The sequence below is a fragment of the Trachemys scripta genome, chromosome 22, assembly GCF_013100865.1.
Source record: "Trachemys scripta elegans isolate TJP31775 chromosome 22, CAS_Tse_1.0, whole genome shotgun sequence".
In the NCBI taxonomy this organism is placed as follows: Eukaryota; Metazoa; Chordata; order Testudines; family Emydidae; genus Trachemys; species Trachemys scripta.
Genome location: NC_048319.1, coordinates 3,010,531 through 3,037,034, shown reverse-complemented (window position 1 = coordinate 3,037,034; position 26,504 = coordinate 3,010,531). Strand labels below are relative to the sequence as shown.

At 59.0% G+C, this 26,504-nt stretch overlaps 1 protein-coding gene across 1 annotated transcript; it reads right to left on the bottom strand.

Annotated features, from left to right (window-relative positions):
- Nucleotides 1–8,627: 8,627 nt before the first annotated feature.
- On the bottom strand, nt 8,628–25,633 carry CILP2 (cartilage intermediate layer protein 2). Its single transcript, XM_034755395.1, has 9 exons — nt 25,573–25,633; nt 21,149–21,247; nt 19,447–19,716; nt 17,963–18,142; nt 15,051–15,209; nt 13,375–13,689; nt 12,778–12,886; nt 12,018–12,175; nt 8,628–11,260 (listed from the first exon to the last, which is right to left on the bottom strand). The coding sequence occupies exons 1-9, from the start codon at nt 25,631–25,633 to the stop codon at nt 8,868–8,870; spliced, it is 3,744 nt and encodes a 1,247-aa protein (XP_034611286.1). The 3' UTR covers nt 8,628–8,867.
- Nucleotides 25,634–26,504: the final 871 nt, after the last annotated feature.

The following is a 26,504-nucleotide window of genomic DNA, read 5'->3' as shown; positions in this document are numbered from 1 at the left end:
TGGCTTCTCTGAACAGCAATGAGGCAGCGCACCTCACAACAGCCGGGTGAGGTGACCTGGCCCGGCCCCAGCACCTTTCATTTGAAAAGCATTAAGAGGCAGCTTTGTGAATTGTTTACCTCGGCCCCACTGGCTGCCCCGTCCCCTTTGATCTGGCAAAGGGCAGCATGGAGAGTCAGGCTGGAAAAATGCTTCAGACCGGCCAAACCATGTTTAAAAGGGAAAACATCGTCCTGTGACAAGAAGGGGTTTTTCGACCTATAAACACAAGGAGAGACAGGCTGAAATTGGCCCGTTTCTTTTTCTTTGAAGCTTTATCAACATCCCAGTCCTCCTCAGAAGCCGGTAACAAGCCGATGCCTCCCAGAACTTTGCAGCTGCTAGCAAACTAATAAACCCTTCGGGACGTGGGCCACTGGTGCTAGCGGGGGAAACTGAGGCACAGAGTGGGCAAGTGACTTGCCCAAGGTCACCCCGTAAATTAGTGTCAGAGCCGGACATAGCCCCCACAGCTTCCCAACCCCTGCACTGAGGCAACGCTGGGTTTATGCTCCTGGGTAGCTTGAAGCCAGGGATAGAACGATATCAGGCCCAATCCGGTCACCTTTATTCCCATGAAAAGGTCCTTAACTTCGCACTTCTCCACATGGGCGTGAGGGGCAAGCACCAACCAGGAATTTGAATGAGCTTTTCAGGCAGCAGAGGCACGTCGCTAGCACTGATTTAGCCAGTGACCTCGGGGGCAGGCCGCCAGGCTGCCGCCTTCACTCCCAATTACGCTGCCCCTCGGCTCGCTCCACCAGAGCTTTGTTCCCAGGCGCGGTAGAAACAGCCAAGCCCCAAATTTAGAATCCAGGCCCCTGTTCAAATTACACCCTAGTTCGTCCAGAGCCAGGCTCCCGTGCAATTAAATCTAGCACAATGAAGGCACTTTAATTAAATGCCCCCACCGTTTTTTGTGCCTCTGCCGTTAACTCCTTTGGTGCCGGATTGAACCAAGTCCTCTGAAGCTGCAGGGTTCAGGCTGCATTGGGCGCTTCGGTGATGACCTGCAGGTCCCATGCTTTGGCTGGTGGCACCAGCCTTTGCCAACAGGACCCAGGCAGGGTGAGACGTCTGCCTCTCCACCTCCGCGACAGGTGGAAGCGTAACACCTTCAGAGCTGCCAGCGGAGGGTGCTGAAGGGGACACGGCTATTTCCCTGGCAGTCTAATACCAGCCACTGGTACCTGGCATGCCAAGCTTTCGCGGCTGGTTACTGGGCCATTGGCCGGTCAGCCCATTCATGGCACAGCTTCTGGGTCCTTCGGAGAGTGGAAACATTGGACCAGCGCTAGCCAGAGCCACGCCTCAACTCAAGGGCTGGCTGGGCTTGGAGCTTACCGGCTGGGCAGCAGGGCAGTGGCGTAGCCAGGTTCTAAGTGCAGGGGGAGCAAACATAAAAAAGGCGCCCCCCCCCCTTGCCTGCAGGGACCCAGCGCCGGCCCGGCAGGCGCCGCTTTTGAAAAATGTGCAGCAAGGGGTGGGGGGGCCGGGCACGGATTGTTCCTCTCATGGGAGCTGTGTGTCTACATGGGATTGATGGGTTGGGGGAGCAAAGCAAAGCTAGTCCCAGGAACAGGGCAGCGAGAGAGAGAAAGAGAGCAGGGTGTGTCTGGGGATAGATAGATAGATAGATAGATTAGATAGATGGATGGGGTGTCTGGGGATAGATAGATAGATAGATAGATAGATAGATAGATAGATAGATAGATAGATAGACCTGGTGATTAGAGAGAGGACTGTGTATGGGGGATGGATGGCTAGGTAGCGGGGTGTGTATTGGTGACGATATAGACTGACAGGTGAGTGAGGGATAGCTTTTATTGGACCAACTTCTGTCCTCACCCACATTGTCTGTCTAACATCCTGGGATGTACACGTCTGGGCCGCACTGCCTGTGCTCTAGCCAGCCAGTGGGCTCTGCATGGCAGGTGCTGGTTTAGGAAGAGGGGTGTGCAGGGTTCGGCTGGCTGGAGCGTGGCGTGTGTATTGGCGGGGGCTGTCTGATGGACAGTAGTAGGAGTGTGGGGCTAGTGAGCTGACCAGTGAGGGGTGGGGTGTTACACGGTGCCTAGGGACCGACCCTCAGCTCTGTCTCTAGCTCCCGCGCCAGCAGGCGTGCAGAGCTCTTCGCTCTCCTCCGTTGGCTGGAGGCGCTGCCTGGCCTGCTGGCCACCTGTGTGTCTGTCTGGTTCTCGCCCCCTCTCGACCTACAGCCCGTGGCCAGGTGGCAGGCAGTGTTATGCTCCTACAAAGCACACGGGATCTTTGTAGAGGAAGGTAAATACACAGCATTTATTGAGAATACCACAGTTAGCATATGCTTTTTAGACACACACATACACACACACACACACACATGCACGCACGCACCCATGCACGCGCACACACACACACACACACACATATATAGTCCTGCCAGTGATGTTCATAGTTACCAGTCTGTTGTAGCTCCAGTCAATCTAATGGCCAGTTAAATTGAGCACGAGTGTGGAGCTGGGCTCTGTCGGTCGCGATCCGATGCTCCGAGGCTTTGCAGGACTGAACCCAGAGTTCCATGGCAAAACACCCCAGCTTGATAGTTGTAAATTCTCATTTGAGTCCATGCATTTTGCAATGTCATCCTGTAATCATTAGTCCTTAAGTGGTGTTATCATTTGATGGTTATTGTCAGGCTTCCCATCGTTATCTCTTATTTGTTGTCTCGCCTTCGGGGGTGCTGCCTCACCTCTGAGGTCGTCAATGCTGCTAACATGTTTAACATCGGATACAATGGATGTTTTCTGATTGTCTCCTGGTCTTTCCAAGTCTCTCACTTCTTCTTGCCCTTCTGGACATTTGTGATGGCTTTCACACCTTATCTTTTCCTGATGCAGGCATTCCTCATTCACACAAACAATCTCTTACAGAAATTTTCAAAGGTATCCAGACAGCAGTATTGTATATTCAGCAGAATACATTGTAAATCAAGCCTTGCTAAATCTTATAACTAAAACAATTCACATTGGGGCTTCAGGCCCTCAACATTCCTCTAATCGTCTTAACGTAGATACAATAGAGAACCCTGTCTCTTACTTCCTAATTTGTAATACATATAGGAAACCATAGTAGCTTTATAATTTATTCTAAAACAAAAGGGTGACCATAATCACGCATAAGGATTGTTCTGGTCTGTCATTCCTTTCTGCTATTCAAAAGAGGTGGCTGACAGGATGAAATCAAATCATACACTAATTCTCATAGTACATTATAAAATCCAGTTCCTACACCAGCCTGTGGAATCCTTTGCGTGTGAAACTGTGCATCCCCCTCCCCAGCATGGGGCCAACCAGCCCGCTCTGCTCGGCAGCTCGTAACACGAACCGAGGGGGCATCTGGCCTGAGCTGCCCCACGCTTCACTGAGGGTTAAATTCACCCCCTGCAGTGTGTCCCATGTGGGTAACAAGTAGGGTGACCAGATGTCCCGATTTTATAGGGACAGTCCCGATTTTTGGGTCTTTTTCTTATATAGGCTCCTATTATTCCCCACTCCCATCCCGATTTTTCACACCTGCTATCTGGTCACCCTAGTAACAAGAGGCCCCATCACTGGGCCAGGGGGTGACTGTGCAAGGGGAGGGGGATGCTACTGCACCAGCACCAGAGCTATCGGCAGAGTGGGGGGGGTAAACTCTCTGTCTGTCTTTCTATCCGCCCATCTATCAGCTAGTGAGACAGACAGACACTCTATCATCTGTCCATGTCATCCTCTGAGAACAGAGTGCATAGACAGAGGACTCTGGATATCTATCCATCCAGCAGCTCCTGCCTATCTGCCTGGCAACCTGTTGCTGTCTCTCCCCCAGCCAAGTCACTTCCCTGCTCCATGCCTCAGTTTCCCTGTCTGTAAAATAGGGATAATACCCCCCGAGGGGAATGTCGAGGTGTAGTTAAAGCTTACGCTGCTCCCTGAAGATGCACAGCGCAGTGGCTATACTGAGACACGCTGCGTTTATTACCATATGCAACCCAAGGTGGGCCCAGGAGCCATGTATTTAAAACATCACCAATGGGTGAAACGCTTCCGCGGTTGAAACGCCCATGGCACGAGGCAACATGCCTTGTGCTGCTTTCACAGCTGGGAAAAGGACACGGTTTTGCCAGCTGTAAAAACCAAGCGTTCGCCGGCAGCTGGTTATTGAAGTGTGATAAGGAAAGTGTGTGGGAGCTTTAACTTCCCAGCATCCCCCCGCAGCCACCCCTCCGGCCTGGTGCCAGCTCACACCAGCCAAGGCCCTGCGCACAAAGCCCCAGACCCTTAAGGGCTTTAGCTGCTGGCGTCCTGTGGGCCATCGGTGTCTTTCACAACAGGCCCCAGGCCCCAGCACTCGACGCGCCCCAAAGGGGGTCGGGGAGCACAAGCCAGCTGCAGATTTAGGTTGTCTCGGTTAGACCCGGTCGTTAATGCCGGAGCCTAGTTTTGAGCCAACCCCTCGGGGCAATGGGCCAGGGCACAGGGTACTCAGCAGCGCTCTGTGTCTGGCCCATCAAGGTACCAGATGGGGAAGAGCTCTCGCTCCTCTCCCTGGCTGAAGTAAGCTGTGCTCCCCCACAGCCCCTCCTCCTCCTGGGTCAGCCGACCTAGCGCGTTGGGCTGGGTCCCTCTCTGTTTGAAACACAGCGAGCGCTAGGGAGGCCGTCAATGCTCCCTGCGCTGCTCAGCACATGGCACAGTGGCTGGCGGCTCCCATCCAGCACCAAGCCGGGCGAGGGCAATGGGAAAGCAGCCCCTGACCTTCCACCCAAATTCCCAGGGCAAGTGTCACAAGCAGCCCCCCAAAAATTGACTGGCCAAGTGGCCCTCTGGCTGCGGCCCGGAGAGCTCACCCGGAACAGCTGCTCCTGGGGGCAGGTTCTGGTACCACAGAGCAGTGTAAGAGCTGAGCCTCACTCTTAGTGCAAATCCCATGCTAGTGAACGATGTCGGTGCGAGACTGACGGCCTGGCTCCACAGCCCTGGCCGTGACAGGTGGGCTACTCCCACACCCAGCAACATGCCCCAGCTCTGGCCCGGAGCTACCACTGCTCAGGGCAGGAACAGAGTTCAGAGCCAGCAACCAGGGCTCTTGTGATCTGGGCCCCTGTGCACGGGCAAGTCTGAGATCCGTTAAACTCATTTCACGCAGCCCATTGGATGGTCTGGAGCTACTTACACGCCCCACCCCCACACTCAGTACAGCTGGACTTAAGTGGAAGGTACCAAATCCCGTAATTACCAACTTCCCAGCAGGACATCAAGGTGCTTCTCTGAAGCAGCCCATGTGGTTGATCACAACTGTGCTGTCGCTGTGGTAGAGGGGCCACTGGCTTGTTCCAGCCTGGCTGGGTGTGGAGTTAGTGAGTGAACAGGTGTGTTCCCGAGCTGGGTGGCTGAATGGGGTGACCGGGAGGACGGGAGGGTGGATGAGACTCATGGGTGGTGAGTGATTAGATGGCTGAACAAGCCTCAGTGATGCGGTGGGAGGCACATGGGGCCAGTCACACAGGTTGAAATGCCCCAATGCCACTTGTTGCGGCTACTATCAGCCCCGCCCGGGGGACCCATGCTCCACGGCTAGCTCGCCATAGGCACCGGTGTCCTCCAGCTCGTAGAGAAACTCCTGCCACGTTCCAGCATGGTCAGACCCCCAGGAGCTGGCACGGGGGCTGGGCAACCACCCGCGGCGACCTCGGCTTATTGCCACAAGCTAGCCGCCGTTTGGAAAATTAAAGGTGCAGCCCAACCCCGGAGCTGGCAGCGCACATGAGTCGCAAGGTGCTGGCAAGCGAGGCCGAGACTGAGGGGACAGGGGCAGAGACTGTCTGTGGACAGAGCCGCAGCTAGTATCAAGGGGCCCAGCTCCAGCTGACACCACTGGGGGCCGGTTCCCAGCTGTAAATTGGTGCTGTGTGATTGGCGTCACTGGGGCTGCCCCAGTTTACGGCAGCGAAGGAACTGACCCACCCCCAGCCACTGGGCTTGATTCTCCTCTCACAGCAGTGTTTGTTACCCAGTGTGTCTGCATTAAGGGCGTGGGAATTATTCCTGATTTACACCAGTGTGAGTGACGGGGATGCTGGCGCATTGTTTCTGACCTGCTAGGGTCCTGAACTATCAGTGAGATGCAGGCAAACCCGGGTGACGTTGGAGGATGGGGGAAAAGTGGCTGATGATTAGATGCTAGGAGAGCTAGTGAGTGTTGGGCTGGATGGGCAGAGGAATAAGTCAATAGATGAGTGGGAAGATGTGGATGAATGGCTGGGGGTGGACCTATGGCACGGGTGTGTGGATGAATGAGGGAGTAGCCATGTGGATGGATGAGGGAGGATATGGGGGTGGATATGGATGGGAGGACGAGGTGGATGAACAAGCCTAGGTGGGGAAAGATGAGTAGGTGGGCAGGCGGAGTGAAGAAATGGGTGAATGGAGTGCCTGGGTAGGGGCTAGATGACTTCATGAGCAGATGAATGGGCAGGTGAGCAGGGGCTAGATGACTTCATGAGCAGACGAATGGGCGGGTGAGCAGGAGGTTCGATTGCCGGTGAATGGGCAGGAGGTTGGATTGATGCTGAATGGGTGGGTGAGCGGGAGGTTGGGTTGCTGGTGAATGGGCGGGAGGTTGGGTTGCTGGTGAATGGGCGGGAGGTTGGGTTGCTGGTGAATGGGTGGTTCTGAGGATCGCAGGGCTTACAGCTTTGTGCCATGCAGACACTCAGGTTCCTCCAGTTCCGGCTGGGACCAGCCCTGGGTTGGGAAATACCTCACACGAGGGAGCCAGGCCCGAGCAGTTTTGCTGAGAGACAGCGAGCGGGCGAGCGCACACTATGCCCATGGCCGATACCTGCGTTCCAGCCCCGGCTCCAGCCCCGCTTGGGCCGACACTGCGCGGCGCCCAGGGACACACCTCGTCCAGACTGATGAAAACACAACCATATATTTTATAATAAATAATGTACAAATCTGCACCATTTATCGACATGCCTTGGCAAACCAGACCGTCCTGCACAGACCGTGGTCCCTAGCAGAACCCTGCCCCTGTGTTTCGACACTCCAGGAGCAGCCTGGCTGGGGGACAGGCCCCTGTGCTAATTCAGGCCAATTGCACTAACAGTTCCATGGACCAACACTGACCTGGATCCAGCCAAGCAGAGCTGCCAGTTGTGGTGTGGCTGGTCCCTGGCTGGGCAGGGCAGGGAGCTGACGGACACAAGGCCGGAGATCTGCAAATCACTGCGCATTACGGTTGTCTGGCGCCGTGAGTCAAGTGGGGGCAGGCATGTGCCGTATCCAGTTCTGGGGTGGAAACCTGCTCAGGGTCTGTTTGCCAAGGGGCATTTTCCCCCCTACACACTTTTTCTTAATTTCCCCTCTTTTCCGGCGGGGAGGAACGTCGGTACCAGACGTGGGGAGGACGTATTTTACCCACCCAACCCATAGGAAATGAGGAAAGAAAATAATTTTGGTTTTAATTTTTGGCCACCCACCAAAGAAAAGATTGCTTGAAAAAACGGGCTGGTACCAACCACCAGTACTGCCATAGAGAAGCCCGTATCTAGGGATCCTGGTGTCTATTCTAGGGGAGACTGAGTTTGCTTTGCGTTATAATTCTGTTGCTTTTCGCACCCTGGCAGGCGTGGGGGTGGGGGCACTATGAAATGAATGCCAAATTTCTAGTTTTCTTCCTTTCCCTTTAAGCACATCCAAGGGGGTTTCGTTTCCGGCCTGTGCTGCACTGACCCAACTCGAAGCATTTCATGCTTGAAGAGGATGCTGTCAGGCTCTGTGTCTATGGGTTTCCTTAGCTGTGGCGCTAATCACCCTTTAGCTCGTTAATATTAACACAGGAAGGATGCAAAAAGATCTAATTTGCTTCTCCGAGTTGTTCACTCTCCCAAGCTGAAAACAGGGGCCGCTGGTCAGTTTCACGCTTGTCTCTAGTCCGTTTCAGACGCTGCTCTTGCTGCAGGGAGGGTGAGGCTTGCCAGCAGGGGTGGGGGATGCTATTCCTGTCAAATTCACCGGTTCCCACTGAAATATCCTGTTTAAAAAATAAACTCAGGGGCTGGTTCTCTCCAGGCGAGGGTCTGTGCGCCTCACACTGGCAGCGTCCTCTGTAGCATATGATGGCTGGGTCAAAGTAAGTAACAGACCATCCTCTGGCTCTCTGCTGCCCCCGGCCGGTGCATGGTGCAAGCGGTGGGGACCATGGGCCTAGTTTTGGGGGGTAATGCCCCCCATTCACCCTCCACCTGTTGTGGGGCGGGGGCAAAGCAGGAGATGGGAGCAGACGTGTGGCACTGAGCTAACTGCATGAATGCTGGGAAGCTCAGGGGGTGGATAACACGGGGCGCCAGCCCTACCTGCCCGCGCTAGCTCAGGGCCATTGAGAGCCCCGGGCGTGGGATGTTACCACAGGCCAGCGAGAATGGAGCAGGGAGGAGTCAGTTTGGAGAGACCAGTGACCGATGCTGACTGTCCCGCTCTGGGTCTACTCCCAGCCACGAGGTGCTTCCCCCACCTGAGTGTTCTAATGATAGGGAACAAGGGTCCCCCCCACCCCATGCCAACATTTCATGCGAGGAAAGTCTGTGGGCTGGTGTCCCCCACAGGCACTAGCAGAGTTTATCTAGAAGCCTTGGGGGACAGTGACTTGGGTGGGGAGGGAGGGGGGACACTTTGGGAGGGAGGCAAGGTGGTGCTCTGCGTTAGAGACCCCAGGGAATGTTGTGAAAGGGTCTTTAAACCAGAATGGGAGAGTGGGGGGCATGTGCGAGTTGTGTGGGGGGCCAGCAGCGCTGGTGCCGCTCACTGCTGAGCCCGGATCAGGCCCATCCTTCTCCGGCTGCTGGGGGTCCGTCGGGTCTGGGTGGAGATCCCGGTCCTGAGGCCAGCGGGGTAGGCCACCACCTGGGAGGGGGCCTGCAGTTGCTCGTTGCCCCTCATCTCACGGCGGATCTCGGTCAGGGTGTCTACAGGCGAGCTGAGCAGGCGCTGGAAGAAGCTTTGCCGGGTGACGGGCTTCTCCTGGCAGTAGAAGGTCAGGGCCGTGCCCACGTCGGACTTCATCTCCCGGGAGAAGCCGTCAGACGTGCCGTCGAAGCAGCGGCCGATGGCAATCTCCTTGGCCAGTCGGGGGTTCTGGTCGGTGACCGTGTAGATGCCGTAGTTGTGGCCCAGTGGGTCCACAGGTGCCAACATGTTGAAGACGGCGGTGTCGTTGTTCTCCACCACCGGCGGGTGGCGGCCCAGGTACTCCCGCAGGAGGCTGTTGACAGCGGTGCGGCGACAGCTGCCCTGAGGGACAATGGAGACCAAGGTGCGGTCGATCAGGCTCTGGTCGAAGAGCATCCCACTGCATTTGAACTCCACGCAGGCGGCCGAGGTGTTGTAGATCTCCATGTCCCGGACGCTGCGGGTGTCCCGTAGGCCGTACAGCTGGCCACGTGTCCGGGGGTGGCTGCCGCCCACGCTCCGGGACCTCACCATGTATTCCTGAGGCCCACTGATTTTCACCTTGATGTAGCAGGCCCTGAACTCCTGGGGATTGGGCCACCAGGACAGGTAGTCGCCAGTCCAAGAGGCCAGGTCGCTCTCCTTGAAGGGCACGACGTTGTACTCGTACTTGTCCACCTCCACCCGGTAGAAGCGGAAGTGGTTGTCGGCAATGGGCGCCTCCTCACACTCCCTCAGGCTCCGGTAGGCGTAGATGGGCCCGTTGACCTCATCTATGTTGTTGGGGTTGGGCTTGGCCAGGTTGATCTGGAAGGCTGTCTTCTTGAGGCGGGGGTCGTCGTGGTCTGTCCGGCGGTAGCCCAGTTTGTTGAGGTAGGGCTGGGACACCCCCACGGCGTTGGGGTTGAGCTTGGGGCTGGAGGGCACCGCCTCCAGTTCCTCCCCGCCAATGGTGGCGGTCACGTAGGCCGTGTAGGCGTCGGCCCGCTGGCCGTCGCAGAAGGCCGGCAGGCAGGCTCCGTTGGGCCCGGTGAGGACGCTGTCGAAGCGCCCCCAGGCCCGGGGGTTGGAGGAGTAGCCGGGCTCAGGCTCCAGGTTGATGAGGGTGACGACCACCCCCTCCAGCTGCTCGCTGGGGATGAACTTCTCGTTGATGTAGGCCCGGACTTTGACGAAGCAGCGGCGGCTCTCGGGCACGTCCAGGTTGAAGAGCCGCCTCTCCCGGATCTCCACGTTGCCGACCAAGAAGGCCCTCTCCTCCCGCTTGCCCCGCCGCTCCTTGGCCCGGCGGAAGGCGCCTTCCTCCTCCCACAGGCCTGTCTCGGGGTTCAGGGACCACAGCTTCATCTTCTGGAGGTGCTCGGGCATGCGGATCTGTTCCGTGTCCACCCGCACCTCCACCCGGCCCGTCTGCAGCACCTGGTTGGACTCGCTCTCCCGGAAGTCCACGGAGAACATGCCGTAGGTCCTCAGGGGGAAGAGATCCCCCTCGGCGTTGATGAAGTTGAGGTCGCTGGAGGCAGCGGCCGCCGTGGTGACGTCCCGGGGGTCCAGGAAGGTCACGCTGGCCTTGACGGTGCCATTGTACACCTCCCCGTTGGGCCGGAGGAAGGATGCAGCTGGTATAACCATCTCCCCTACCGGCTCCTGGCCCTCCAGCTCCCCCAGCAGGATGGTATTGGCCTGCGTGGGGTCCAGGTCCACCGGCTCTTTCTTCCGCATCACCTTGATGTCCTGGTAGACGGCGCCGCCCCGGGGGTCGAAGGGCAGGACCTTGACCGTGTCCACAAACTTCTGCAGCCGGTCCACGAACCGCACCACCAGCCGCCGCGTGTCCGGGGGCACGTCGATGGCGAAGGTGCCCTTGTAGCCAGTGAAGCCGATGGTCTCTTTGCCCAGGAAGATCTGGCCAAAGCGCAGCGGCTCCCCGTCGTCGGCCGCCGTCACCCGGCCGTGCACCAGGATCTTGGGCCGGGCGCATCTCTCGCAGCCGCACTCGGCCACCACCTTGACGGGCAGGACTGAGCCGGCACAGTGGATCTCCCGCACTTCCATGCGCCGGACCCTGCAGCAGTGTCCCGCCCCATCCCGGCACTGCAGCTCGTCCTTCAGGCTCCCGGCGCAGCGGACATCGGGGCAGCGACCCACGTTGTAGTATGGGGAGCGCCCGGCCTCCTGGAAGCACTCGCTGGGCAGCTTGATGAGGTATTCCTCCGGCTCGGCCTTGCAGCTCGGCTGCCCCTGGCCTGGGCCGGGGAGAGAAGAGAAGAGTCACGTCAGGGGCTGCGAGAGGAAATCCCTCCACAGCGCTTGACTGGTACCGAGATGCCAAACGCAGCGGCCTCTCCCGCACCGAGCATCAGACACCCCGTCCCCAATCCAGGCAAGTAGCACCCAGCTCCTTCTACAGCAAGGGGTAAAGCACGACTCACCCTGAATCAGGTTGCTAGGGCCTGCCCCTGCCCCACCCCACCCGCAATCCCTCCGGGCAGCCAGCCCCCACGCTGCTGAATGGCTGACCTGGGATCCAGTGGCGGAAGCAACCCTACAATAATAAACCAGGCTGGGCAGAGGCCTGGCAACCTCAAGTAGCCCTCGGGTCAAGCTGCTGTGGAGTGGAGGTGCCAGGCCCTCCCCTGTGCCAGCCCCCAGAGGACAGGAGACCGTCACAGCCCAGCCGGGAGCTGCAGCTCGTCCTGCAGCAGCTCCCAGCTCTGGCTTGGCCGGTGCCGGGTTCACCACAGCTGCCCTCTGCTACTCGACCGGCTTCTTGCGCCCCAGGGCCTGAGGCTGTACCCTGAGGACAGCCTGGGCTCTGATCCAGCCTCCACTGGCGTTTTTGGAAAGTCTCTAACCAGAGTCAATGGCCTGTCAATCAACGGCCTTCACGACTGGAGGAGATTCCTTCCCCAGCTCTCCCCAAGAGCGCTAGTGCAATGGCCGACGCGGGTGAGCTGGGGGTAGCGACCCCGTCTCCCGCCCAGTGGCCGCCCCAGGACTCACCAGTCACGGTCAGGAACGCGGGGGAGGATTTGATGGAGCCCACGTCAGTGCTGGCTTTGCAGTGATAGAATCCGGCCTGGTGCAGCTCCAGGTCCCGCAGCACCAAGCTGCCGTTGTACTTGTGGAGTTTCCGGTCCAGGAGCGTCCCGTTGTGGTACCTGCGGGAGACGGGCAAGCAAAGAGCATCGGCGACTGGGGGGTTGGAGCATCGGATCGCGCCTGCTGCCCGGACAGCCGTCTGGATGTCTCCTGTGGGGGGGTTCCCCTGTACGCACAGACCCATCCCTTCTGTGCACCCCACACACACACATACACACACACCCTCAACCCCCCCCACACAACCCACCACCCCCTCCAACTCCCACACACAATCCCCTCCCCTCCAACCCCCACACACAACCCCCGCTCCCGACACACACAACCCCCCTTTAGCCCTCCCACAACCCCCACCACAACTCCAAGCCCCACCTCCACGTACACCCTCAATCCCCCCCACCACAATCTTCCCCCACCACCCCTCGCCACAACCCCACACACACACTCATGCTACCGCCTGAACATTAAAGCTGGATCTTCCCGTACGTAGCTCTGCCGGTGCCCCTCACTCCCGACCTGCAGCCCCTTCCCCTGCTATTCCTGTCCTACAACACTGCCCCCACCTTGGTCTGGGAGGCCAGGCTAAGCCGGGGGCAAACCCAGGTCTCCCCCCAAGGCTGATGGCGGTTGCCAAGGGCCGGCTCGTCCAGTTCCTGCAACTCACCAGTGATATTTCGTGGGCAGGGGGTTGCCGGAGGCCGCACAGCAGAGAGTCACACCCTGGCCTGCCACCCGCACCTTGGACTCGGGGTGCATCACCATGTAGGGCTTCTCTGCCAGACAGAGAGGGAGCAGAAGAGGCAACGATGCCCCAGTGATGGCAACAACCATCCCCCCACCACCACCACCCCACCACCCCCCCCCCCCCCAATCTGCTCCCACCCCACCCCGTGTTCCAGCTCACTCAGAAGTCACACCCTGAGTCTGCCCAGAATCCAGCTCCCGGCTCCCCCCAATTCAGCCTTACCCCCCCACACACACACTTGCTGTCAGCTCCCCAAGAAGGCTCATGGCATCGTCAGTCATGGGGGTCCTGTGCTTTAAGGGCTCCCTTTTGAAGCAACCCTCCCGGATGGGTCACCAGCGGGGCTTGAACCCGGGGTCTTTGTCCCTGCAGCACAGACCTCTACCCACTGGAACTCAAAGAGCAACTCCATTAGCGGGCAGCACTAGCAAGCTGTTCTCCTCTGAGTGGAGCAGTCCCTAGAGGGTGACATGGGACCCCCCCCCACACACACACACACCAGGCAGGGCCCCTCACCCAGCCTCTGGAGCGTGACCTGCACCGACGACCTCCTGGAGCCATTGGAGACAATCTGAGCCTCGCCCGGGGTGAACGTCTCCAACTGGACGCTGACATTGGCCCCGCTGCTGGCACAGACCCCCCGGATGCTGAAGCTGCCCCGGCGGTCGGTCCTGGCCAGCACGGCCTGGGGCTTGGCCTTGAGGGAGACCCGGGCATTGGCGAGGGCGGCCCCCTCGGCACTCAGGACGGTGCCCACCAGGGTGTGATCCTGGCACGTGCAGCTGCTGCAGTTCTTGTTTGCCGCACCCAGGGCGCAGCTCAGCTGGCAGGCTGGGGGCAGGGACAGAGGTGAATGCAATGAGAGTGGAACATGCTAGGACACCCCCACTCCCCCAGGAGAGAGCGGGAAGGGAGACCCTCGGGGCTCTGAGATGGGACCCACCGCCCTCCCCAAACTACCCACATGGCAGCAACCGGGCTCCTGACCCTTCCCAGGGAGGCTCAGCCCTTCCCAGGCAGTTTCACCCCATGGCCCCTGCTCCCGGGGAATACCCAGGAGTGGATCATGGTGGCCCAGCCAGCAGGCCATTGTACGTCATTGGGAACGAGAGGCAGCTCGTGCTTAAAGGAGACCCACGGCTGGGTTGCCAGGGTGGTGGTGGCTGGAGCCTAAGTGAGCAAGATGGGGGCATGGGGAGAGGTGGGTCGCAGGCCCCCCTGTTGGGCCTGTGCTGCTCGGAGCTGGGGTCAGGCCTGTCTCTAAGTCCCAGAGGGGGGAGCGCTGGGCTCAGCTCAGCTTTCCCCTGTTATCACCCCCACCCTCTGGGCACCTGAGCTCCCTAGGGTAGTTCTGCCTTCGGTGCAGCGCCTCCTGCTGGCCAGCTGGGAATCAGCTCTTTTCCAGCATACAGACCGCCCTCTGCAGGCCAGTATCTCCCCTGCCACTGGCCCCGTGTCCCTCCCGGACCCCGGTGATCTTTGCCTCGGGGTTCTGCCCCAGCAGTACCCCCTCGCTCTGGGCCTCCCCTCCCAGGGGAACCCCCAACCCTCTACACCCAACCTCTGATCAGGGCCAGCTGGGCCCTATGTGAGCTGGCCACCGCTGTGGCTGTGTCCCCAATGAGCCTGGCTTGGCTGCTTTTAACCCCCTGCTCTCCGGAAGTGGGGCAGTCCCCCCCTACACTGCCCACTCCGTGCCGGTGAGGGGAGAGAGATGGGGACAGAGAGGAAACAGGCTGGGGATGGGTGGAGAGAATGGGGGAGAAGAGGCCAGGGGGAGCTCACTTGGTGGGTCATAAGAGTCCTGCCTTTCTTACAGACAGATTTGGACAAGATCTGAAAAGTGAGAAATTCCAAATACCCCTCAGAGCTGAGGGCAAAACAAAGGGTCTGGGTGAGCGGCTGGATTGGCTGGCTGGCTAGATGGGATGGATGGATGAATGGGATGGAGTAGGACCTAGTAAGGGGCTGAGCTCAGGTCCCAACCATCTCACTCCAATTCACAAATCCAGGGGATTTTTGGACTGTCCTGAAGAACAACGGTTCCCCGCCCTTCCTGGGCAGCTGCCCTGTCAGATACCCCGAAATGCAGGACAGGGATGACCTGCCCCACCCCAAACCCTGGCCACACCAGAGGCTGGTCCCTCTTGCTGTGGGTGGCCCAGGGGAGGGAGCCCCAGCATGGCCAGTACCTGGGCAGGATGTCCGGGCGCATTTCTGCACCTCCGAGGGGCGGCCGACGCAGTGGGAACTCTTGGATTTCTTGCAGCTCCGATGCCGGACTCGCTTCCCACCGCTACCGCAGCTCTTGGAGCAAGGGCTCCAGGCACCCCACTCGCTCCACCCAGCATCTGGGGGTGGAGACACCAGTGATCCCATCAGTCAGCAGTTCCTCCATGCGCACAGCGCTGCACAGAGAATCCTGGGAATGGACCTGTGGGGAGAGCTGCCCCACACTGCCCTGTGCATTGACGTGAGCCTGGAGAACATGCCTGGTAGGGCAAGGGTGGGGGGGATCCTCCTGCAGGCTCCCCCCTCGGCTGCTGAATCCTACTTAGGGGGCAGATGTGACCCTCCAGGGAACCCATGCTGGGTTGGCACGAGCTCCATCTCCCTTGTCCTTGTTGACACCAGTGCAGAGTGAGCGTGAAACACAAGCAGAGTGCAATGGCAGTGGTTCACACCTGCTTTTGCACTGGTGTAGACGGCGACACAGGGTGCCAGGCCACGGAGACGCAGAACGCGCCTTGCCTTGAGTTCCATTGTGCCCCAAGCTGGGGATGTGACCAAAGTTGGTTTCAAAAGAACTCCCCCACCCCTACCCTGGCACGGCCCGAGGTCCCGGCCCCCTTGCGTTGGAGGATCATTCAAACCAATCCCCGCAGGCCAAGGGCCAGGGCGCTGTCCATTCCCAGCGTCAAGTTCCCAGGCTCAGCCTTCCGCACGTGCCTGCCAAACTATTTTTATGTCCTAGGCCTCTGCTACTTCAATTACCTTGAGCGGCTCGCAGAGAACAGATGGCGTGGACGCTGCCCATATGGACCCAGCGCTGAAGAGCGGGGTGTAAAGAAAAACTTGCCATGCATTGTGATAGGAGGGGGGAGTCAACCTAAAAAAATCCCCCTTCCCCCGCAGCTATGCAGAGATCTGGGGCCTGTTCCCACCAAGAACGTATCCAGCGCTCAGAGCTGCCAGCCACCCGCCATGAAAGAGTCCATTAAAAAGAGCCTTCACCATAAAAAAAAATAAAAAATCAGCCGTTCTAGACCACAGGCACATGTCTGACATTCCTGTCTGTTGATGTACCGGCTGCATTGAGGGCCTTTGTTGTTTAAAATGGGTTTTTTCCCTCCTTATTCCTGATTTAATGAACTGGTGAAAGAAAAAGTCCTTTAAAATAATTCAGCTGGTGGCTTTAAGAAAAGCGGAAGGTGCTGTGGTGCCCAGACGTGGCCTGGCACAGAACGGCACGTGCAGGAGTCTGAAATAACTCGGTGTGTGTAGGGGGCAGGGGAGACACTGGTGTTAAATCAGAGTAACTCGTATTATTTGTGTGTGGTACCAGGAGCCCCAGGCATAGAATCGTAGGACTGGAAGGGACCTCGAGAGGTCATCTAGTCCAGTCCCCTGCACTCAAGGCAGGACTGAGTATTATCTAGACCATCTCTGACAGGTGTTTGTCCAACCTGCTCTTAAAAATCTCCAATGATGGGGATTCCACAACCTCCCTAGGCAATTTATTCCAGTGCTTAACCACCCTGACAGTTAGGAACTTTTTTCCTAATGTCCAACCTAAACCGCCCTTGCTGCAATTTAAGCCCATTGCTTCTTGTCCTATCCTCAGAGGTTAACAAGAACCATTTTTCTCCCTCCTCCGTGTAACAACCTTTTATGTGGTTGAAAACTGTTCTCATGTCCCCTCTCAGTCTTCTCTTCTCCAGATTAAACAAACCCAGTTTTTTCAATCTTCCCCCATAGGCCGCATTTTTTAATCATTTGTGTTGCTCTTCTCTGGACTTTCTCCAATTTGTCCACATCTTTCCTGAAATGTGGCACCCAGAACTGGACACAATACTTCAGTTATCAGAGGGGTAGCCGTGTTAGTCTGAATCTGTAAAAAGCAACAGACGGTCCTGGGGCACCTTTGAGACTAACAGAAGTATTGGGAGCATAAGCTTTCGTGGGTAAGAACCTCACTTCTTCAGATGCAATACTTCAGTTGCGGCCTAATCAGCGCGGAGTAAAGCAGAAGAATTACTTATGTCTTGCTCACAACACTCCTGCTAATACATTCCAGAATGATGTTTGCTTTTTTTGCAACAGCATCACGCTGTTGACTCATATTTAGCGTGTGAGCCACTATGATCCCTAGATCGCTCTGCCCCAGTACTCCTTCCTAGGTGGGCATTTCCCATTTTGTATGTGGGCAACTGATTGTTCCTTCCTAAGTGGAGTACTTTGTATTTGCCCTTAGTGAATTTCACCCTATTTACTTCAGACCGTTTCTCCAGTTTGTCCAGATCATTTTGAATTTTAATCGTATCCTCCAAAGCACTTGCAACCCCTCCCCACTGGGTATCACCCACACACTTTATAAAAGTGTCCTCTCCATGCCATTAATCATTGATGAAGATATTGAATAGAACCGATCCCTGCAGGACCCCACTTGTTATGACTTTCCAGCATGACTGTGAACCACTGATAACCACTCTCTGGGAACGATTTTCCAACCAAAGGAGATTAATTGGTGGGGGGGGTGTGTGAAGAGAGAGAGAGAGAGTGTGTGTGTGTGTGTGTGTGTGTGTGTGTGTGTGTTTGTGTGTGTGCACTGCCCCCTGCTGGCTGACACTGTGCACACACGCATAGGGGTGCCCTCCCCGGGATGGACTCACAGCTGCTCCGCTGATCTTTGTCAGTCGCTTTTTGGTGGGGGGCTGACGACCCCGCTGGGGCCTCGCTGTACGTCCAGCGCGTCTCTCGCCACGAACCATCGGTGCCCCTCACGCCGCGGCCGGCCGGCGAACGGGAGAGCTGAGCTCGGATCCCGGCACCGGCGCCCGTGCGCAAGCCCCCCGGGTCGCCCAGCGGCACCGCGGCCCGTTACCTGTGCAGGGCCCGGCGCTGCACGCCCGTCTCTGCGTGGCTTTCCCCGCACACTTGGGCTGCAACCCGGATCGGGGCTGCTTGGGGAGGCAGCTGCGCTGTCGGGTCTGGAGCCCGCTGTCCCCGCAGGCGGGTCTGGAACAGGCGCTCCAGGCGGACCAGTGCGACCAGTCGTCGTGCTCTGGGGGGGCACGGGGACAAGAGGGGTTACTGGGGGGCGGGGGCGCCCAGGGCAGAGAATCCCGGCGGGGAGAGTTACTGAAACCTGCCCGCTCTCGGAGGCCCTGGAGTCAAGCATCTCCCCCCAACACTTCCCCGGCACTGGCCCAATAAGGGGCATGTTTGTAACCCCCCCCCCCATCACCACCACCACCAGCAGCACGGGGGGGTCCAGCTGCCCCAGATACCCCGGGGCCTTCCGCTGCGAGCAACTTTCCCAGCAGATGGACGATGCATTGGACTGGCTGGCAGGCAAAGGATTAACCCCCCTTCCCCGCAGAGCCGGCATAGGGGCGGGGGGGACACTGACGCTGGTGCTGCGGGCGGTGAGAGGGGACGAGACCAGGGGGTCGCGATGGAAGAGACCAGCTGGATTTAACGCTCCCGTCTCCAGCGAGGGGGCAATGCAGGAGCTGGCCGGGAGGGGCCGGGGGCTGTTCAGTCCCTAGGAGGTGCCCGGGGGGGGGGAGTGATCTGCGAATCCCCCCCTTCCCGGGAGACGGGCGGATGGGGGGGCGGGAGCAGCAGGCGGCTGGAAGGGACCCGTCGCGGGGCTGAAGCCAAAGGCCGCGGTGCGGATGAGCGACGGGAGCCGCTCGGTGGCAAGGGATGGGGGCCGTGGGGGGGGGGGGGGGGGGGGGGGGGGAGCCATCCCGGCCTGTTGGGAGGTCCAGATCCATCGTCTGTGGCCGTTGGCCAGCCGGGTGCTTTAGCCCCTTCTCGGGGTGTGAGAGCAGCGTCTCCATGGCACTGCCGGGAGTGCCGGGGTCCCCACACCAGGGCCATCCTACGACCCCCCCAGGCCAGTCTAGTGTCCCGCCCTCCGGCATGCTCCCCGGCACGTGGTTGGTGGGGGTGGGAGGTGGAGGGACTGTGCCCCGTACACCCCCCTCCAGCCCCCCCCCCCGCTGCAGCATGTCCAGCACCCTGGGGTGCTCCCCGCGGGGTCATTTCATGGTCAGTAACGGTTCTCTCAAGACACCCGGCTGGCAGCAGGGTCCTCAGCCTTCAGGGCCCAGGGGTCAGGAGGGAGGGCAGGGGCAGCCTGGGCCTCGCGCATCGCTGGGGTGGGGGCGGGAAGCACCAGGGACTGGCAATGAATAGAGGAAGGACCCGGCACCCGTGGCCCCACCCGGGCTGACACAAAATGGCAGGGTCGGCTCGGCGGGGCCCGACACCCAGGAGGTCGGGGATCTGGAGAGGGCACTGCCTGGTGACCCTCAGACCCAGCGCTCCCCCCCCCCCCCCCCTAAGGCACTCACTCACCCACGGGGCACAGGAAGCGGACGTGGTAGTTGGAGCAGGTTCTGCCCCCCGGCTGCTCTCGGTTGATGCACCAGAATCCCTTCTCGGGGCTGTAGTGCACGATCTCGCCCACGTCCTCGGGCAGCTCCCATTCGGTGGTGCGGGCCTGGATGGAGACTGGCCGGGCGCACACCCGCTCCCGGTAGTAGAAGCGGACGGCCTCCAGGCTCTCGTAATCGCCCTCCCCGCCGGGGTGGTCCACATTGAACCAGGAGGTCCACTCGGTGGCGCCTAGGGGGCAGGGAAAGGAACCCGCCGTTATCTCGCTCACAGCTCGCGGGCGAGGGTGATTGATTGTCATGCTTCAGGGCAGATTCCCCACTCGGGTCAGGAAGGAATTTAACACACACACCCACCCCATAATGCCACCCTAGCAAATGCAACATCCAGGCAGCGCCAGGGTTCCGGGTAGATGGGCCACTGGCTTGTTCCAGCTTGGCCAGTTTCTTGGCCTTTTGCAGAAACAATATGACCTGGGAGGGTTGCGCCAAGGATCCTCTGGGCAGGCGGGAGGCCTTGGAGCCCGCCGCGCCTCGGACCAGGGCTGTTTATTTGTCGCGGCTCTAGGCCAAAGCCCGTGTGTTTGCTGGCGCTCTCTCCAACCTGGCGGCAGCTGGGCCCCCCATGGCAGCTGCCACCGCCCCGTGCACCAGCTCTGCACCCTGCCTGGGCTCTGCCCCTCTGGGTATTAGCGCCCAATGCCCCGCCAGTTCCCACCCTGCAGGATGGATGCTCCAGCCCAGGCGTCTTCCGCGGTTCGGGTTATAGCCGCAAATTGCCTCTCGGCTCGTTGGGGCGGGGCCTGGCCTTTTTTATGTACAGCGCCTAGCGCCAGGGGTCCTGCGCAGAGGTGGCACCACCATGTTGCGTGAGGGACACTTGGCAAAATTACTGGCCTTAGTGACGGACATTGGCGGGGGTTCTGTCACTCAGTCACTCCATTGGTTTGAAAAATGACCACGGACCTCAAGTATTTTACCATGGACACGTGTGTCTGTGTCCGGACACGTTGGTGAGCCCTGGGTCGCACGCCAGCCCCGCAGCTCCGACGGGCCAGGGGGGACAGAGAATTAATAGCACAGTCTGTCTACGGCCTCCATGGACCCAACGCATCTTGCCATCCCAGATGGGGGGGGAGGGGCTCAGCTGGCACCGTCCTGAGGGATTTTCTAAAGCAGGACCCGTCTGGACTTTCGGATCCAGGGCCTTTAAGCTGTAGTTATTTTTTAAATTATTGTACGAATTGAAATGGAGGGGATGTTGCTGCTATGCTGGTGCCCCCCAATCCCGACCCGCAGCCCCCTGCTAGCCCAGCCCTGGGCTCCCCCCACAGCTCCGCCAGGGCACCCACAATCCCGCAGCCCCCTGCTGCACCAACCCTGGGCTCCCCCCAGCTCTGCCGGTGCCCCTCACTCCCGACCCACAGCCCCCAGCTAGCCCAGCCCTGGGCTCCCCCCCAACTCTGTGCCCCTCACTCCCGACCTGCAGCCCCCTGCTAGCGCAGCCCTGGGCTACCCCGGCAGCTCGGCCAGTGCCCCCCGCTCCCCAAATCCCGACCTGCAGTTTTGTACTAGGCCGTCTCCCCTGACCATGGCGCTTGGTTACTTCATAACAGGGCAGGCGGTGACCCGGCAAACGGGGCCAGCTCCGAACTGCACCGCACCTGCTGTGCCCACGCGGAGAGGCTTTCCCTCAGGCCTCTTTTTCCGGTGTTTCCCCAGCACGTCGGTCTTGGCCGGTCGGGAACCATCCTTCCGGGGCTCTGTGGAAAGAATCACACGAGGCAAGTGTTTGCATCCCCGCCCCACGCCAGTCCCCTCCCCCGCCGGCCAGGGTCCCACTATGAGCACAGAGCCCTTCTGCATTGCTGGAGTTCGCCCCATAGAACAAACAGAAGGTTGGTTTCATAACAACGGTTGAGACTGGTTTGTACAGCGCCGGGCACAAGGCGGCCCTGGTACGGCCGCGGCGCCCCGGTGCTAATGCAGTGCGCGCAGTCAGAATGCATCGCTGCATGTATTGGGCTCGTTTATTTGATGAGCAGTTGCAATGGTTTGTCACGTTCCCTGGGGGTGGGGGGTGACTCCTCGGCTCCCCGTGGTATTGTTTGCGGAAGGAATGAAGGTTGTTCATTGGAGCTGGGCAGGAAACTGCCCAGAAGTGGGTCCAAACAACGATATTAATTACCTCACCCACCTTGTCTCTCTTCCTGGGAAGATTTTCAAGCTATTGAAAAACATTTCCCAGTCCTGAATCCAGACCAAACAGCTGAAACTTCAGAAAAGGTTGAGAGCCAGAAATAAGAATAAACAACAAGCCAGACAGTTTGTTTCAATGATTTCAAAACATTTTATTTTAATGCTGACTTTCCCCCCCTTTTTACTATAACGAGCGGAAGCCTTGACACCCAAAGTCATTTCACACTGGACGTTCGTTCGTTTCGGAAATGGGTTGCACAATTTCAAAAGTGTTAACCAAAAAAAACCAGTAAGCTGAAAACGGTGTTTGATCCTTTCCCGGGAGAAGTGTGGGCTTCAACCAATCGGGATTTGCCAGTGGAAAAAAACCTTCTGTTAAAAGATTCCGACTTCATCCCATCCCTGCGCTCTGGCACTTGCTATGAAATCTCTGCGAGCGAGAGGCGCAGGGAGTCCTGTTCCCAAGGGCCTTCGTATTTCGGAAAAACTCCACTACCTGTATAGCTGGAGAAGAGGCTCCTCCTAACCATAAAAGGCACCGTGTTCCCACCCCGGGGACACGTCTGTCTAGATGGGTGTTTCTCAGCTGGTGATTGTGTCCCCAGGGCTGTCACGACTCCCGCTGGCGGTCAGGAGGCATTGAAACGTTTATTTCAATCTAAAGCGAAATATTTCACTCCCATCCCACACGCTGCAAGCCTGCCCCGCCAAGGACCAGCATTCTCTGCCAACTGCTCCCAACAGGCACACAAATTAATTGTATGGACCAATCATCCTTGTCAATGCCTCTTGATAATAAAGATAAGGAGATCGCGAAGGTTTTTGTCTTTAAAATGTGCTCGAGAATCGAGGACGCACTCCCCCGACTTAATGGGCTTAGTGTGGACATACGAAATCGACTGTATAAAATCGATTTCTAAAAATCGACTTCTATCATATCGACCTAATTTTGTCGTGGACTTCAATGGCCGACAGGCTTATGCGATAAGACGAGCCAAGGATGGTGATGCGAAAATAACCCTCAGAGGGTGGGATTCTTTCTCCCCAGCCCCCTTGGCTGTGCCTTAATTTCAATTTCAGGAATCTCCCTGCCAACAAATTGTTTGGCTCTTAACTTATTGGGATGGGAGGGGAAGGGACGGGTCTATTTCTGCCTCCCAGTGGAGTTTATAAGTGACACTGTGCTCATGTGTCCCCGCCCCCAGCTGGGTTAGATTCCCCCCTTCCCACGGGGGTAGGGGGAGTCTGGTGGACTGTGGCAGCAGATGGCATCTGAAGGGCACAATGCAGGTCCCTACTGCAGGTGGCGTGCACCATACAATCCACCCCTCCTCCCCTGGCAGGAGAGAAGGACAGAAAAGACCTCACCCAGGGGAGCAAAGGGGGCTATGAGGGGTGAGTGACCAATGGATCCTTATTACACATCACAAGCCCCAGGCTGGATTCACTAACGGTTCTGCCCTGTGTCCCTGCTGTGGGAAGCCTCCAAACACCGATTTCTCTGGGATTGTGTCCGGTAGGAACCAGAGAGGTTTGAAACACAACCGATCCGGCTCTGGGCCAGGAGGGAATGAGGGTACCTTGCGAAGGGACGGCTGGGAGAGTCTGTCTGTGTGAGAGGAGTGCAGAGAGACAGGGACTCGTGTGTACTACCAGGGGGAGCCGTGTTAGTCTGTAGCCACAAAATACAAGGAGGAGTCCGGTGGCACCTTAAAGACCAACAGGGCAGAAGCTTTCCTGAGGTAAAAAAAAAAAAACACTTCTTCAGATGCGTGTGTGTGTCGGTCGGTCTCGGTCTGTCTAACCGGCCCCAATCTGAATCTCTGTCTAAAACGGAGTTCCAAAATGATCCCCAGTCTCCACCAGGGTGTGATAGTGTCTTCTGCACCAGCAAGCCCTGACCCCAGGAGCCCCCTGGCCCCTGCCCTCGTGGCAGAGATTACCGGGATCAGTGCTAAATAACCGAGGAAAAACCCATTTCCCCAGGCCTGGCCCCGACACCAGGTAGATTTCCATTCCCACACACTCCGGTGACCATACGTCTGGTTTCAGCTGGGACAGTCCCCTTTTTTAAGCCCTGTCCCGGCTTTTCCGACTCTTTTTTCCCCCAAAAGGAGGAATTTGTCCCTGCTCTGGCCGACTTGATCAGCTGCCAAAAGCAAACGGGACAGGTGCCAACTGTTGCCAAAAAAAAGTCGGGTGCGTGCGAAGGAACATGAGGGGGAGAGGGGGTGTGAGCGGAGATGCCAGCCTCTTGTGGGGGGCAGGGCTCCAGTGATGGGCAAGGGCCTCACAAGAGGTGGGGAGGCCTCAGGCATCGGCTGGGCTGTCCTGTTTTCTCTTTGGGAAAGATGGTCCCCCCACACACACACTGAGGGCAGAGCGGGAAGGTGCTGTACTGGGGATCTCTCTAGCTACGCTCCCAGGAGCTCTCCGGGCACACTCATGTCTACATTACAAAGTTAAGTCGACATAAGGCAGCTTACTTTAACCTAACTAGGTCAGCGTCCACACTAGTGTCTCTCCCGCCGCTGCAACTCGCCTGCTACGCCGACCTAGCAAACCCACCTCGCCAGAGGCATCGGGCTTAGGGCGACGTCGTTTGGGTGACCTGGACATGAAAACCCACAGGAATGACTGCGGTGGCATCGTGAAGGGCAGGTTGCCCCCGGACAGCCCGTAGGAAGCCCTGGAAATGGGGCTGGAGGCCCTATGCCAGACCTGCGCTCCACGGGAGCCCCCTGACCCTAGCTCTTCTCCAGTGTATTGAGGGGCTGGGGGAAATGCGGCGTGGAGCGTCCTCCTGGGCGGTGAAAGCCTCGGCCTGGGAGGCAGGTGCTTGGGGGTAGCGACAGCTGGGGGGCTCAGGGCCCCAGTAACACATCTAGGGCTCAGGCTATGCCCAGTGTCTCCACTGGGGTCACGCCAAGCTGGGGCAAGGAGCAGGAACTGGGGGTCACTGGAACCTGCGGAGCGGCTCGTTCCCCTACTGGGGCTGGTCATGTCCGCTGACTCGACTCCCCACCATCCACCACCAAGCGTGAAATCTCCCGTGGACCTCCAAGGCCCAGCGAGGCCACTAGCCACAGGGCCCCCCCAGCCAGCCACGGTACCTCCGTGCACCCAGCACTCTCCCACCAGCCGATCTCCAGGGACAGTGAGGCTGAGAACCAGGCACAGGGGGACTGTGTGTGTGTGTGTGCAGAGATGGGGGTGCAGAGATGGGGGGCCAATATCGCCCCTGCGGGTGTTGGGGTGAAGGGAGTGACCCCGCCCGTGGCCGGGTCTAAGCCGATGCACCCCGCCCCCCCAGCTGGCGAGGTGAGCCCCGTGGTGGGGTGTTGCGGGAGCGGGGATTTTGTGTTTCTAACGGAGCTGGGCTTTGCATTCACACTCGGCCCACCCCGGGCGCTCCCTGGCTCGGCTTCCCGGTCCCTGCTTCGGGAGCAGCGAGACCCCCGGGCGGGGAGCCGGGCAGCGGCGTGGGATTCCCCGCAGGTCAAGTCACCCACTCAGCAAGTCAGCGACAGAACCAGCCAGGGAACCCAGGCGTCCCGGTGCCAGCCCCGTCTCTGGGCAGCGCCGCCGGCTCAGGGGCACCGGCCAGGCGGACGGTGAATAGGATGGGGGTGGGGAAGGAAGCAGCGAGCCGGGGGCGGGAAGGGCAGGTGTCTCCCCGACCGTGCCCCCCTCCCAGTCCAGCAGGGTCCGGGGCTTCCCCAGCCCCGAAGCGTTCAGCTCCCGGCGCGCTGCGAGACAGGCAGCCCAGTGCGCTGGGGAGCGCAGCGGCCAGGCGGGAGCTTCTCCCCGGCTCACCTGGGGCTGCCCCCGGCGGCGCAGGGACCTGCGGGCACCAGCCGCGGCTCAGCCCCCAAGGCACCAGCCTTACCTCGGGCCAGGGCTAGGCTGGCGGCGGCGAAGAGCAGCAGGGCCGGCGTGAGTCGCACCATCTCCGACTCACCCTCCTCCGGGAGCTCGGGCTGCGCGGGGCGCTGCGCTGCGCTCCTGGAGCCGGCTCGGCGCAGACTGGGAGCGCCGCGGAGTCCCCGGGCTATATAGGGGGCCTTTCCCCCGCTCCCTCCGCCATTGGTTTGCGCTGGGCTCCTGCTCTGACAGGAGAAACCGGACACGGGCCGCGGGGGGGCTGGAGAGGTGTCAAGGGGAGGGAAAAGCCCAGCTGGGGAGGGCTGGCCACACGCGGGGCTGCGGCCCCCGGGGAGAAGGGAGCCCAAAGGCGCGAAAACTGGATGAGTTTGTGGATGGGAATCGACAGCGGCCCGGGTCCCGCCAACACAACCCAGCCCCTGCCAGGGCAGGAGATGCAAAAGCGGCAGAGATCTGATCTCCCCTCCTCCCCCCAGCATCCCCCACCTGTGGAGATCCACACACGCCTGGCACAACATGGGGTGCACCTCGTCCAGCATACGGGGTGAAACCAGACAATCCCAACTCCCGCCAAGGAACCCACATGGGCACAGGACAACAGACAAAAACACCCTGTCACCCCTGGGCCAAGGCGTCTCACAAAGCCCTGGGCCGGGGCAGGCAAAGGAACCCTGCACAAGGCGTCGGGGAGCTTAAATGCATAAACTTTGCTAGACACTAATGATCATGGACTCCGCTACACACACACTGCCTTTCACACACACACACACACACACACACACACACACACACACACACACACACACACACACACTGCCTTTCTCTCTCTCTCTCTCTCTCTCTCTCTCACACACACACACACACAGAGCCTTTCTCTCTCTCTCTCTCGCACACACACAGAGCCTTTTACACACACACACACACACACACACACAC

Coding starts and splice junctions, on each gene's coding strand:
- CILP2 (XM_034755395.1), bottom strand. CDS start 25,633: ATGGTGCGACTCACGCCGGCCCTGCTGCTCTTCGCCGCCGCCAGCCTA. Junction 19,717..21,148: donor TCTCCGCGTGGGCACAGCAG/GTGCGGTGCAGT, acceptor CCTGCCCCCTAG/GCGCCACCGAGTGGACCTCC. Junction 12,887..13,374: donor GGTCACGCTCCAGAGGCTGG/GTGAGGGGCCCT, acceptor TCTGTCTGGCAG/AGAAGCCCTACATGGTGATG.